The sequence below is a fragment of the Hyla sarda genome, chromosome 3 (genome assembly GCF_029499605.1).
Source record: "Hyla sarda isolate aHylSar1 chromosome 3, aHylSar1.hap1, whole genome shotgun sequence".
NCBI lineage: Eukaryota > Metazoa > Chordata > Amphibia > Anura > Hylidae > Hyla > Hyla sarda.
Window position 1 is genome coordinate 346,107,070 of NC_079191.1, and position 14,753 is coordinate 346,121,822.

Genomic DNA, 14,753 nt, shown 5'->3' on the forward strand with positions numbered 1-14,753 from the left:
ACGGGTCACCGGGATGCGGAATTTATTCACCAAGGACTCCCGAATAAAATTCCCAGAGGCACCAGAGTCCAGGCAGGCGGCGGCTGAGAGGGAAGAGTTGGCTGAAGGAGAAATCCGTACAGGCACCGTGAGACGTGGAGAAGCCGACTTAGCATCAAGAGACGCCACACCCACGAGAGCTGGGTGCGAGCGTGCGTTTCCCAGACGTGGAGGACGGATAGGGCAATCCACCAAAAAATGTTCGGTACTGGCACAGTACAGACAAAGATTCTCTTCCCTACGGCGATTCCTCTCTTCCAGGGTCAGGCGAGACCGATCCACTTGCATGGCCTCCTCGGCGGGAGGCCTAGGCGCAGATTGCAATGGAGACTGTGGGAGAGGTGTCCAGAGATCTAAGTCTTTTTCCTGGCGGAGCTCTTGATGCCTCTCAGAAAAACGCATGTCAATGCGAGTGGCTAGATGAATGAGTTCATGCAGGTTAGCAGGAGTTTCTCGTGCGGCCAGAACATCTTTAATGTTGCTGGATAGGCCTTTTTTAAAGGTCGCGCAGAGGGCCTCATTATTCCAGGATAGTTCAGAAGCAAGAGTACGGAATTGTATGGCGTACTCGCCAACGGAAGAATTACCCTGGACCAGGTTCAGCAGGGCAGTCTCAGCAGAAGAGGCTCGGGCAGGTTCCTCAAAGACACTTCGAATTTCCGAGAAGAAGGAGTGTACAGAGGCAGTGACGGGGTCATTGCGGTCCCAGAGCGGTGTGGCCCATGACAGGGCTTTTCCAGACAGAAGGCTGACTACGAAAGCCACCTTAGACCTTTCAGTAGGAAACTGGTCCGACATCATCTCCAAGTGCAGGGAACATTGCGAAAGAAAGCCACGGCAAAACTTAGAGTCCCCATTAAATTTGTCCGGCAAGGACAAGCGGAGGCTAGGAGTGGCCACTCGCTGCGGAAGGGGTGCAGGAGCTGGCGGAGGAGATGGTTGCTGCTGTAGCAGAGGCAGAAGTTGCGACTGAAGTTGCTGCACCATGGTGGACACTTCCGACAGCTGGTGGTTTAGATGGGCGATCTGTCGGGATTGCTGGGCGACCACCGTGGTGAGATCAGAGATATAAGGCAGGGGAACCTCAGCGGGATCCATGGCCGGATCTACTGTCACGATGCCGGCTGGCAGGAGGTGGATCCTCTGTGCCAGAGAGGGATAGGCGTGGACCGTGCTAGTGGACCGGTTCTAAGTCACTACTGGTGTTCACCAGAGCCCGCCGCAAAGCGGGATGGTCTTGCTGCGGCGGTAGTGACCAGGTCGTATCCACTAGCAACGGCTAAACCTCTCTGACTGCTGAAGATAGGCACGGTACAAGGGAGTAGACAGAAGCAAGGTCGGACGTAGCAGAAGGTCGGGGCAGGCAGCAAGGATCGTAGTCAATAAGGTAATAGCAGGAGGTCAAGTACACAGTATGGACAAACACAGTAACGCTTTCACTAGGCTCTAAGGCAACAAGATCCGGCAGGGGAGTGCAGGGGCAGAGATCAGATATAGTCTGGGAGCAGGTGGAAGCCAATTAAGCTAATTGGGCCAGGCACCAATCATTGGTGCACTGGCCCTTTAAGTCTCAGGGAGCTGGCGCGCGCGCGTCCTAGAGAGCGGAGCCGCGCGCGCCAGCACATGACAGCAGGGAATGGGAACGGGTAAGTGACCTGGGATGCGATTCGCGAGCGGGCGCGTCCCGCTGTGCGAATCGCATCCCCGACGGCCATGACAGTGCAGCGCTCCCGGTCAGCGGGACCGTCCGGGGCGCTGCGGAGAGAGAGACGCCGTAAGCGCTCCGGGGAGGAGCGGGGACCCGGAGCGCTAGGCGTAACACTAACTTGACAGATGACAGGGACTGACTTGACTTGACTCATAAAGCTGTGACTTTAGCTTACTTGACTTGATGGTGGCTGCATGACTTGACTTTGAGGCCTCCAACACTCTGGACACACACACTAGGCGACTGCACTGGACCTCAGCTTAGCAGATAAGCAGAGCTCAAAAAGAGAGAAGCTCCACCCAGGGCTTATATGGGGGAGTTTAGCAGGGAGCCCATACGTCACTCTTGTGATCACCTGGTCACTGGTACCTCCTGGGTAACAATCACATATCACATGGTATAACTCTTAACCCCTTAAGGACCAGGCCATTTTATACCTTAAGGACCGGAGCGTTTTTTGCAATTCTGACCACTGTCAATTTAAACATTAATAACTCTGGAATACTTTTAGTTATCATTCTGATTCTGAGATTGTTTTTTCGTGACATATTCTACTTTAACTTAGTGGTAAAATTCTATGGTAACTTGCATCCTTTCTTGGTGAAAAATCCCAAAATTTGATGAAAAAAATGAAAATTTTGCATTTTTCTAACCTTGAAGCTCTCTGCTTGTAAGGAAAATGGATATTCAAAATATATTTTTTTTGGGTTCACATATACAATATGTCTACTTTATGTTTGCATCATAAAATTTATGAGTTTTTACTTTTGGAAGACACCATAGGGCTTCAAAGTTCAGTAGCAATTTTGAAATTTTTCACAAAATTTTCAAACTCACTATTTTTCAGGGACCAGTTCAGTTTTGAAGTGGATTTGAAGGGTCTTCATATTAGAAATACCCCATAAAAGACCCCATTATAAAAACTACACCCCCTAAAGTATTCAAAAAAACATTCAGTAAGTGTATTAACCCTTTAGGTGTTTCACAGGAATAGCAGCAAAGTGAAGGAGAAAATTCAAAATCTTCATTTTTTACACTCGCATGTTCTTGTAGACCCAATTTTTGAATTTTTGCAAGGGATAAAAAGGAGAAAATTTTTACTTGTATTTGAAACCCAATTTCTCTCGAGTAAGCACATACCTCATATGTCTATGTTCATTGTTCGGCGGGCGCAGTAGAGGGCTCAGAAGGGAAGGAGCGACAAATGGTTTTTGGGGGGCATGCCGCATTTAGGAAGCCCCTATGGTGCCAGGACAGCAAAAAAAAACACATGGCATACCATTTTGGAAACTAGACCCCTCAGGGAACGTAACAAGGGGTAATGTGAACCTTAATACCCTACAGGTGATTCACGACTTTTGCATATGTAAAAAAAATATATATTTTTTTTACCTAAAATGCTTGGTTTCCCAAAAATTTTACATTTTTAAAAAGGGTAATAGCAGAAAATACCCCCCAAAATTTGAAGCCCAATTTCTCCCGATACAGAAAACACCTCGCATGGGGGTGAAAAGTGCTCTGCTGGTGCACTACAGGTCTCAGAAGAGAAGGAGTCACATTTGGCTTTTTGAAAGCAAATTTTGCTCTGGGGGCATGCCGCATTTAGGAAGCCCCTATGGTGCCAGAACAGCAAAAAAAAAACACATGGCATACCATTTTGGAAACTAGACCCCTCGGGGAACGTAACAAGGGGTAATGTGAACCTTAATACCCTACAGGTGTTTCACGACTTTTGCATATGTAAAAAAATATATATATTTTTTTACCTAAAATGCTTGGTTTCCCAAAATTTTTACAATTTTAAAAAGGGTAATAGCAGAAAATACCCCCCAAAATTTGAAGCCCAATTTCTCCCGATTCAGAAAACACCCCATGTGGGTGTGAAAAGTGCTCTGCTGGCGCACTACAGGTCTCAGAAGAGAAGGAGTCACATTTGGCTTTTTGAAAGCGAATTTTGCTCTGGGGGCATGCCGCATTTAGGAAGCCCCTATGGTGCCAGGACAGCAAAAAAAAAAACCACATGGCATACTATTTTGGAAACTAGACCCCTCGGGGAACGTAACAAGGGGTAATTTGAACCGTAATACCCTACAGGTGTTTCACGACTTTTGCATATGTAAAAAAAATATATATTTTTTTTACCTAAAATGCTTGTTTTCCCAAAAATTTTACATTTTTTAAAAGGGTAATAGCAGAAAATACCCCCCAAAATTTGAAGCCCAATTTCTCCCGAGTACGGCGATACCCCATATGTGGCCCTAAACTGTTGCCTTGAAATACGACAGGGCTCCAAAGTGAGAGCGCCATGCGCATTTGAGGCCTAAATTAGGGACTTGCATAGGGGTGGACATAGGGGTATTCTACGCCAGTGATTCCCAAACAGGGTGCCTCCAGCTGTTGTAAAACTCCCAGCATGCCTGGACAGTCAACGGCTATCTGGCAATACTGGGAGTAGTTGTTTTGCAACAGCTGGAGGCTCCGTTTTGGAAACAGTGGCGTACCAGACGTTTTTCATTTTTATTGGGGAGGGGAGGGGGGCTGTGTAGGGGTATGTGTATATGTAGTGTTTTTTACTTTTTATTTTATTGTGTGTTAATGTAGTGTAGTGTTTTTAGGGTACAGTCGCACGGGCGGGGGGTTCACAGTAGTTTCTCGCTGGCAGTTTGAGCTGCGGCAGAAATTTTGCCGCACCTCAAACTTGCAGCCGGATACTTACTGTAATCCTCCGCCCATGTGAGTGTACCCTGTACGTTCACATTGGGGCGGGGGAACATCCAGCTGTTGCAAAACTACAACTCCCAGCATGTACGGTCTATCAGTGCATGCTGGGAGTTGTAGTTTTGCAACAGCTGGAGGCACACTGGTTGTGAAACACCGAGTTTGGTAACAAACTCAGTGTTTTGCAACCAGTGTGCCTTCAGCTGTTGCAAAAGCTACAACCCCCAGCATGTACGGACAGCGGAAGGGCATGCTGGGTGTTGTAGTTATGCAACAGCTGGAGGCATACTACTTTGGCTGGGGATGCTGGGGATTGTAGTTATGCAACAGCTGGAGACACACTGGTTTGCTACTTAACTCAGTGTGCCTTCAGCTGTTGCAAAACTACAACTCTCAGCAGTCACCGACAGCCAACGGGCATGCTGGGAGTTGTAGTTATGCAACCAGCAGATGCACCACTACAACTGCCAGCATGCACTTTAGCTGATTGTGCAAGCTGGGAGTTGTAGTTACACAACAGCTGAAGGTACACTTTTCCATGGAAAGAATGTGCCTCCAGCTGTTGCAAAACTACAAGTCCCAGCATGCCCATAAGGGCATGCTGGGAGTTGTGGTGGTCTGCCTCCTGCTGTTGCATAACTACAGCTCCCAGCATGCCCTTGTTGCATGCTGGGAGCTGTTGCTAAGCAACAGCAGGAGGCTGTCACTCACCTCCAATGATCCAGCAGCACAGGTCAGTCCCTCGTCGTCTCCGCCGCCGCCGCTGCTTCTGGGGCCCCGATCCCAACAGGGGCGCCGGGGATTGGGGTCCCCAGCACCCGGGGTGCACGTCCCGCACCCGCTCACGTCCTCCGGAAGAGGGGCGGAGCGGGTTGCGGGAGTGACACCCGCAGCAGGCGCCCTGATTGGTTGGCCGGTAATCCGGCCGACGAATCAGGGCGATCGTGAGGTGGCACCAGTGCCACCTCACCCCTGCTGGCTCTGGCTGATCGGGGCCGTCTCTGACGGCACCGATCAGCCAATAATTCCGGGTCACCGGGTCACTGGAGACCCGATTGACCCGTAATCCGCCGCAGATCGCTGGACTGAATTGTCCAGCGATCTGCGCCATCGCCGACATGGGGGGTCATAATGACCCCCCTGGGCGATATGCCCCGATGCCTGCTGAACGATTTCAGCAGGCATCGGGGACCGGCTCCGCTCCAGATGGTTGCGGGGGGCCGGTAAAACACATGACGTTCTCATACGTCATGTGTCCTTAAGGACTCGGAAATGGAGACGTATGAGAACGTCATGTGTCCTTAAGGGGTTAAAGCAACATTACATTTTATAACACTTTACATGTTAAAATATATTTACAATGGGGAAACAAGTGCAGGGGGCCTTGGGGACAATGAAGGAGGCTGCCTGACAGGACAGCAGGAGCACGGGGTAACGACTCCCGTACTGGGCCACCACAACTGCTTTTTTCATAAAGATTTGTCTCAGGAAAAGACACAGACATTTTCTGCGACATTTCATTTAGAAGTTTTACATTTCATTACCATGAAGTATTTTTTATAGAGCACTTTGTGCAGTGGTCACCGATTTATCACGTGCAACGTTTTTTGAAATGTCGCACAAAAGTCGCACAAATGTCGCACATACTAGACTTAGGGTATGTTCACACTGAGGAATTGGAGAGGAATTTCCGCGAGTAATTCTGCTCGCTTTTTCCTCTCCAATTCATTCAGCAGTGAAAATCCCCATAGAGTTGTACAGAATTTCTGCCCCTCAGTTCACACTGAGGAATTTCCTCAAGCAGAATTCTGACGAGGAAGTATGTTCCACTTGAAGAAAGAACATGTTCTTTCTTCCAGGCGGAATCAGCGTCGTTCTCCCATAGAGATCAATGTTATTTTTTTTCAGTCAGAAGCATTTCCACGCGGAATTCTGCGCGAAATCGCTGCTAATTCTGAGCGGAAAAAAATGTATTTTGGGGTGGAAATCTTCAGCGTGATTTCCGCCCCAATTCCTCAGTGTGAACATATCCTTAGAAGTTATCACAGTGCAGGTCCACCCTGCCCTGTAGAACAGTTCTATGGGGATTTATCAAAATCTGTGCGCCATTTGATAAATTTGGCGCATGTCTGCCACTTTCTCTGCAACATTTGTGCTCTAAGCAAGTTCAAAACTCACACTAGTCTTCAGAAATGTCCCTCTATGCTAGGACATACCAATACTATGGGAACCCCCTGATACCACTCAGCTGAACAAAGGGTGCACTACAAAGCTTTTTATTTATCCTCCACACTACCCCTTTCCCATTTATTATGAAAACAACATATGATTTTCACAAATTACATAAGTGGTATAGTAAAGGGGCAGTGCCTAAATTAAAGATCCACTAACTGACCAGGCAAACAGATCTCTTTAGCCACATGAAGACAATTGGTTAAGTAATGGCTCTCACCTAGTACACGAGCATTAGGTGCAGTCCATTACACCTGCTTTCTTGCACTTTTATATTTTTATTAATTGTATAATGAAATTATACTCACTTGTTCCTTTACATATTGTTTGTTCAAGTCAATCATCCTATGGTGAATATAGTTATTGTATTCATTAAATTCTTGTAAGGAACACTTGACCTAAACATAAAAACATTAAAAGAGAAAAACAAACTATCAAGCTTAAAGGGATCTCAGTATAGGGTAGCAGGTGAAAGGTTGAGCTCTGTAATATATAAGACATTGAGTGTCCTGATTACCTCGCCCTTCCTATTGATTGACAGCTTTTCCTGTATTAGCGTGTAGAAAGTAAACAATACATGATATTGTGTTTGTAGAGTAAGCAGGACTTAGTTCTCCAAGTAGTTCAGTCAGGATTTAATTTTTACCCAGAATCCTTCTCTCAACCTTTTAACCTATATATCATGGAGCCGCCTCTTGTAAATGTCTGAGCCAGTGTGAGGTGGAGAGTGAGTTGGTGATCAAGCTGAACAAAGTATCTCTGACTGGAAACCTATCCTCTCTGACAGGAGCAGTGGTGTATCTTGCACTAGCCAACAAGGCCCAGTCCTAGGGCGGTACTGCGGATACCCCCACTCACCATTCCCTTCCAGGTACTCATGCATTATGCTCTCCATGGGAATGAGGATGGTTTGGCCTAGGGCAGCACAAAACCAAAATACACCCTAATACAGGAGTAGTGCCTATGCTATCTGGATAAAAAAGATAAATAACCTATTAAAGGGGTACTCCGGCCTTAAGACATCTTATCCCCTATCCAGAGGATAGGGGATAAGATGTCTGATTGTGGGGGTCCCGCTGCTGGGGACCCTCGCAATCTAGCAAGCAGCACCCACCTGTGAGCACTGCAGGAAGCGCTGGAGGTGCCAAGTCTTATGCCTCCCGACCACGGGGACGGAGTATCGTGAAGTCATGACTCCGCCCCCGTGTGACATCATGTCCCGCCCCCTTAATGCAAGTCTATGGGAGGGGCTTGATGGGTGGGTGCTGCATGCTAGGGGGGTCCCCAGCAGCGGGACCCCCATGATCAGACATCTTATCCCTTATCTTATTGGATAGGGGATAAGATGTCTTAGGGCAGGAGTACCCCTTTAAAGAGCACTCAAAATTGGACCATATGTAAAAATAGGTAATCTTTATTGTGAAAATAATGCAAAAAATGAGGGAAAGGAGGGGTACAGAATCAAATATGATAATGGCTATGTAGCACTAATAAGAAGTCATGGCCAGCTATACAAAACAAAAATAACAATACAGTAGTCCCACACAGATGTATTTGGCAGGACTAGGTAGAAATATAGATAAGTGCAATTGTGCAAAAAATGCAAGAGAAGTGCGCTGTGATATGAGTGCATAGGAATGGTCTCCCAAAGGACAAAGCCCCCAGGGCGAAACGCGTCAGAGGTGTGGTGGGTGAATGGGGAATGGGGGGGATGTCTCTGTATATCTGTTTACTAGCCTGTCTTGGACCGCTTCTTCTGGTTCCCAGGTATTTATTATCTCTCATTGTGCTTGACGCTGGTTTGGGAGACCATTCCTATGTACTCATATGTATTTATTTGTTACAGCGCACTTCTCTTGCATTTTTTACACGATTGCACTTATCTATATTTCTACCAGGTCCTGCCATATACATCTGTGTAGGACTACTGTATCATTGTCTTTGTTTTATATAGCTGGCCATGACTTCTTATTAGTGCTACATATCCATTATCATATTTGATTCTGTACCCCTCTTTTGCCTAGTCCCCACCTTGTTCTGTGTCCATGTCTCTTGCTTTTAACTTATTTTTTGTATTATTTTCACAAAAAAGATTACCTATTTTTATATATGGTCCTTTTTTTAGTGGTCTTTAAGGTTGATAGGTTATTTAATTCCGTGGTTTTAAGCACCACAGGACCTTTTCATTTGGTTTACATTGGATGTATCCCTTCTTTATGTTGATGGTAATTGTCACGATTCGGCTTACGGGTTGTGGATCCGCTGTGTCAGCGAGGGATTGGCGTGGACCGTGCTAGTGGACCGGTTCTAAGAGGCTACTGGTTTTCACCAGAGCCCGCCGCAAAGCGGGATGGTCTTGCTGCGGCAGTAGCAACCAGGTCGTATCCACTAGCAACGGCTCAACCTCGCTGACTGCTGAGAAGGCGTGGGACAGAAGGACTAGGCAGAGGCAAGGTCAGACGTAGCAGAAGGTCGGGGGCAGGCGGCAAGGTTCGTAGTCAGGATGGATAGCAGAAGTTCAGGTACACAGGCTTTGGACACACTAAACGCTTTCACTGGCACAAGGCAACAAGATCCGGCAAGGGAGTGCAAGGGAGGAGATCAGATATAGCCAGGGAGCAGATGGAAGCCAATTAAGCTAATTGGGCCAGGCACCAATCATTGGTGCACTGGCCCTTTAAGTCTCAGAGAACTGGCGCGCGCGCGCCCTAGAGAGCGGAGCCGCGCGCGCCAGCACAAGACAGCAGGGGACCGGGACGGGTAAGTGACCTGGGATGCGACTCGCGAGCGGGCGCGTCCCGCTGTGCGAATCGCATCCCCGACGGCCATGACAGTGCAGCGCTCCCGGTCAGCGGGACTGACCGGGGCGCTGCAGGGAGAAAGACGCCGTGAGCGCTCCGGGGAGGAGCGGGGACCCGGAGCGCTAGGCGTAACAGTAATTCTGAATAAGAAGATGAATAAAGCCTTCCGTTTTGATACTACTAATCTCCGCCTGCTTATTCGCAGGGCTCCCCAAAAGCCAGGTGACTCCCTTCCCAACTGGGCCAGATATATTACCCTGCCTCTACCCTACGTGGTGCCAGCATCTAGCGTGTGTGCCTTGCTACATTATTTCTCAACACCATTATAGGTCTAAAACACAGAAGACATTATGCAAAGCTTAATTTTCTGTGTACTGATACATACTGATACCAAATCCTGACCACTATGAGGAAGACCACAAATAAAGCATGAGCAATAAGGTAAAAGTAGCCACTACACATTCAATCATCACAATTACATGCCTCCTTTATTTACTCTTGGGCAACCAAGTACATTAAAAATAGCAGAAAATTCAACTGGCACTGCTGACTGATCCTGGGTGTGAAGTGCTCCAACCTCCTCTACACCTGTATAGTAGTGGCACTGTCACCTGCTGTGGCTTGCTTCTATGGTGGTGCACAGACTTGTGAATAAAGCCAAAGTGTCCAACAGATAGAACTTGTGTGGAGAGTAAAAGACGGCAGCTTACCAAACTTACGTTTCAAGCTTCTTTATTCATACAGCAGCGTGGGTTTGACAGAATACGTGATGCAGGTGCTCAGCAAACAACCGCACGAACAACGTCCGTTTCGCACGTAAAGTGTTTCTTCCGGAAGAAGCACTTTACGTGCAAAACGGACGTTGTTCGTGCGGCTGTTTGTTGAGCACCTGCATCACGCATTCTGTCAAACCCACGCTGCTGTATGAATAAATGTTACGCCGAGCGCTCCGGGTCCCCGCTCCTCCCCGGAGCGCTCGCTACACTCTCGCCACTGCAGCGCTCCGGTCAGATCCTCTGACCCGGTGCGCTGCGATACCGCCTCCAGCCGGGATGCGATTCGCGATGCGGGTGGCGCCCGCTCGCGATGCGCACCCCGGCTCCCGTACCTGACTCGCTCTCCGTCGGTCCTGTCTCGGCGCGCGCGGCCCCGCTCCCTAGGGCGCGCGCGTGCCGGGTCTCTGCGATTTAAAGGGCCACTGCGCCGCTGATTGGCGCAGTGGTTCTAATTAGTGTGTTCACCTGTGCACTCCCTATTTATACCTCACTTCCCCTGCACTCCCTCGCCGGATCTTGTTGCCATTGTGCCAGTGAAAGCGTTTCCTTGTGTGTTCCTAGCCTGTGTTCCAGACCTCCTGCCGTTGCCCCTGACTACGATCCTTGCTGCCTGCCCCGACCTTCTGCTACGTCCGACCTTGCTTCTGTCTACTCCCTTGTACCGCGCCTATCTTCAGCAGTCAGAGAGGTTGAGCCGTTGCTAGTGGATACGACCTGGTCACTACCGCCGCAGCAAGACCATCCCGCTTTGCGGCGGGCTCTGGTGAAAACCAGTAGTGACTTAGAACCGGTCCACTAGCACGGTCCACGCCAATCCCTCTCTGGCACAGAGGATCCACCTCCTGCCAGCCGGCATCGTGACAGTAGATCCGGCCATGGATCCCGCTGAGGTTCCTCTGCCAGTTGTCGCCGACCTCACCACGGTGGTCGCCCAGCAGTCACAACAGATAGCGCAACAAGGCCACCAGCTGTCTCAACTGACCGTGATGCTACAGCAGCTACTACCACAGCTTCAGCAATCATCTCCTCCGCCAGCTCCTGCACCTCCTCCGCAGCGAGTGGCCGCTCCAGGCCTACGACTATCCTTGCCGGATAAATTTGATGGGGACTCTAAATTTTGCCGTGGCTTTCTTTCCCAATGTTCCCTGCACTTGGAGATGATGTCGGACCAGTTTCCTACTGAAAGGTCTAAGGTGGCTTTCGTAGTCAGCCTTCTGTCTGGAAAAGCTCTTGTTACGCCTAGCGCTCCGGGTCCCCGCTCCTCCCCGGAGCGCTCACGGCGCCTTTCTCCCTGCAGCTCCCCGGTCAGCGCTGACCGGGAGCGCTGCCCTGTCATGGCCGTTGGGGATGCGATTCGCACAGCGGGACGCGCCCGCTCGCGAATCGCATCCCAGGTCACTTACCCGTTCCCGTCTCCTGCGGTCATGTGCTGGCGCGCGCGGCTCCGCTCTCTAGGGCGCGCGCGCGCCAGCTCCCTGAGACTTAAAGGGCCAGTGCACCAATGATTGGTGCCTGGCCCAATTAGCTTAATTGGTTCCCATCTGTTTCCTGGCTATATCTAGTCTCCTCCCTTGCACTTCCTTGCCGGATCTTGTTGCCCTAGAGCCTAGTGAAAGCGTTTTTGTGTGTTTATACCCTGTGTACCAGAACTTTGCTATCTCCCCTGACTACGAACCTTGCCGCCTGCCCCCGACCTTCTGCTACGTCCGACTTTGCTTCTGCCTACTCCCTTGTACCTCGCCTATCTTCAGCAGCCAGAGAGGTGAGCCGTTGCTAGTGGATACGACCTGGTCACTACCGCCGCAGCAAGACCATCCCGCTTTGCGGCGGGCTCTGGTGAAAACCTGTAGTGTCTTAGAACCGGTCCACTAGCACGGTCCTCGCTATCCCTCTCTGGCACAGAGGATCCACCTCCTGCCAGCCGGCATCGTGACAGTAGATCCGGCCATGGATCCCGCTGAAGTTCCTCTGCCTGTTGTCGCCGACCTCCCCACACTGGTCGCCCAGCAAGCCCGACAGATTGCCCAACAAGATCACCAGCTGTCGTACTTGACCACCATGACTCAGCAACTCCAGTCGCAGCTACAGCAGATTCAGTCTCAGCTACAGCAGCAGCAACCATCTCCTCCGCCAGCTCCTGCACCTCTTCCGCAGCGAGTGGCCACTCCTAGCCTCCGCCTGTCTTTGCCGGACAAATTTAATGGGGACTCTAAGTTTTGCCGTGGCTTTCTTTCCCAATGTTCCCTGCATCTGGAGATGATGTCGGATCAGTTTCCTACTGAAAGGTCTAAGGTGGCTTTCGTAGTCAGCCTTCTGTCTGGAAAAGCCCTGTCATGGGCCACACCGCTCTGGGACCGTGATGACCCCGTCACTGCCTCTGTACACTCCTTCTTCTCGGAAATTCGAAGTGTCTTTGAGGAACCTGCCCGAGCCTCTTCTGCTGAGACTGCCCTGCTGAACCTGGTCCAGGGTAATTCCTCCGTTGGCGAGTACGCCATACAATTCCGTACTCTTGCTTCTGAACTTTCCTGGAATAATGAGGCTCTCTGCGCGACCTTTAAAAAAGGCCTATCCAGCAACATTAAAGATGTTCTGGCCGCACGAGAGACTCCTGCTAGCCTGCATGAACTCATTCATCTAGCCACTCGCATTGACATGCGTTTTTCTGAGAGGCATCAAGAGCTCCGCCAGGAAAAAGACTTAGATCTCTGGCCACCTCTCCCACAGTCTCCACTGCAATCTGCGCCTAGGCCTCCCGCCGAGGAGGCCATGCAAGTGGATCGGTCTCGCCTGACCCTGGAAGAGAGGAATCGCCGTAAGGAAGAGAATCTTTGTTTGTACTGTGCCAGTACTGAACATTTTCTGGTGGATTGCCCAATCCGTCCTCCACGTCTGGGAAACGCACGCTCACACTCAGCTCTCGTGGGTGTGGCGTCTCTTGATGCCAAGTCGGCTTCTCCACGTCTCACGGTACCTGTTCGGATTTCCACTTCAGCCAGCTCTCCCCTCTCAGCCGTGGCCTGTCTGGACTCTGGAGCTTCTGGGAATTTTATTCGGGAGTCCTTTGTGAATAAATTCCATATTCCGGTGACCCGTCTTGTCAAGCCACTCCGCATCTCCGCGGTCAACGGAGCCAGGTTGGACTGTACCATACGTTTCCGCACGGAGCCCCTTCTTATGAGCATCGGATCTCATCACGAGAGGATTGAACTTTTGGTCCTCCCCAATTGCACCTCGGAAATTCTCCTTGGACTTCCCTGGCTTCAGCTTCATTCCCCAACCCTGGATTGGTCCACTGGGGAGATCAAGAGTTGGGGGTCCTCTTGTGCCAAGAACTGTCTAAAACCGGTTCCCAGTAACCCTTGCCGTAACTCTGTGGTTCCTCCTGTATCCGGTCCCCCTAAGGTCATTAAGGACTCTGCCTGCCACAGGAAATGCCCCTCCCCCCCTCCCAGGCAAGCTTTTGTGTCCCCTCATGGCCCTCGTCCTGGTGTCACACTGCCCCGTGCCAGGTCTCGCCCTCTGCCCTCTCTCCCCATTCCTACTCCTGCGGTTCTGCCTGCCGTTGAGGAATCCCTCCTTCCTTTCCCGGTGTCCTCATCCCAGGGGAGGCAGTTACCCGATAAAGAGAAGGGGAGACCTAAGGGGGGGGGTACTGTTACGCCTAGCGCTCCGGGTCCCCGCTCCTCCCCGGAGCGCTCACGGCGCCTTTCTCCCTGCAGCTCCCCGGTCAGCGCTGACCGGGAGCGCTGCCCTGTCATGGCCGTTGGGGATGCGATTCGCACAGCGGGACGCGCCCGCTCGCGAATCGCATCCCAGGTCACTTACCCGTTCCCGTCTCCTGCGGTCATGTGCTGGCGCGCGCGGCTCCGCTCTCTAGGGCGCGCGCGCGCCAGCTCCCTGAGACTTAAAGGGCCAGTGCACCAATGATTGGTGCCTGGCCCAATTAGCTTAATTGGTTCCCATCTGTTTCCTGGCTATATCTAGTCTCCTCCCTTGCACTTCCTTGCCGGATCTTGTTGCCCTAGAGCCTAGTGAAAGCGTTTTTGTGTGTTTATACCCTGTGTACCAGAACTTTGCTATCTCCCCTGACTACGAACCTTGCCGCCTGCCCCCGACCTTCTGCTACGTCCGACTTTGCTTCTGCCTACTCCCTTGTACCTCGCCTATCTTCAGCAGCCAGAGAGGTGAGCCGTTGCTAGTGGATACGACCTGGTCACTACCGCCGCAGCAAGACCATCCCGCTTTGCGGCGGGCTCTGGTGAAAACCTGTAGTGTCTTAGAACCGGTCCACTAGCACGGTCCTCGCTATCCCTCTCTGGCACAGAGGATCCACCTCCTGCCAGCCGGCATCGTGACAGCTCTGTCATGGGCCACACCGCTCTGGGACCGCAATGACCCCGTCACTGCCTCTGTACACTCCTTCTTCTCAGAAATTCGAAGTGTCTTTGAGGAACCTGCCCGAGCCTCTTCTGCTGA

At 50.7% G+C, this 14,753-nt stretch overlaps 1 protein-coding gene across 4 annotated transcripts in view; it reads right to left on the reverse strand.

Moving 5' to 3' along the window:
* FSIP2 (fibrous sheath interacting protein 2) overlaps nt 1-14,753 on the reverse strand; it is a 59,118-nt gene that overhangs the window by 34,027 nt on the left and 10,338 nt on the right. For all 4 annotated transcript variants that reach the window (XM_056567481.1, XM_056567480.1, XM_056567482.1 and 1 more), the window contains exon 4: nt 7,006-7,095. In XM_056567481.1, coding sequence (XP_056423456.1) covers nt 7,006-7,095 — 90 coding nt within the window. The remainder of the gene's footprint in view (nt 1-7,005; nt 7,096-14,753) is intronic.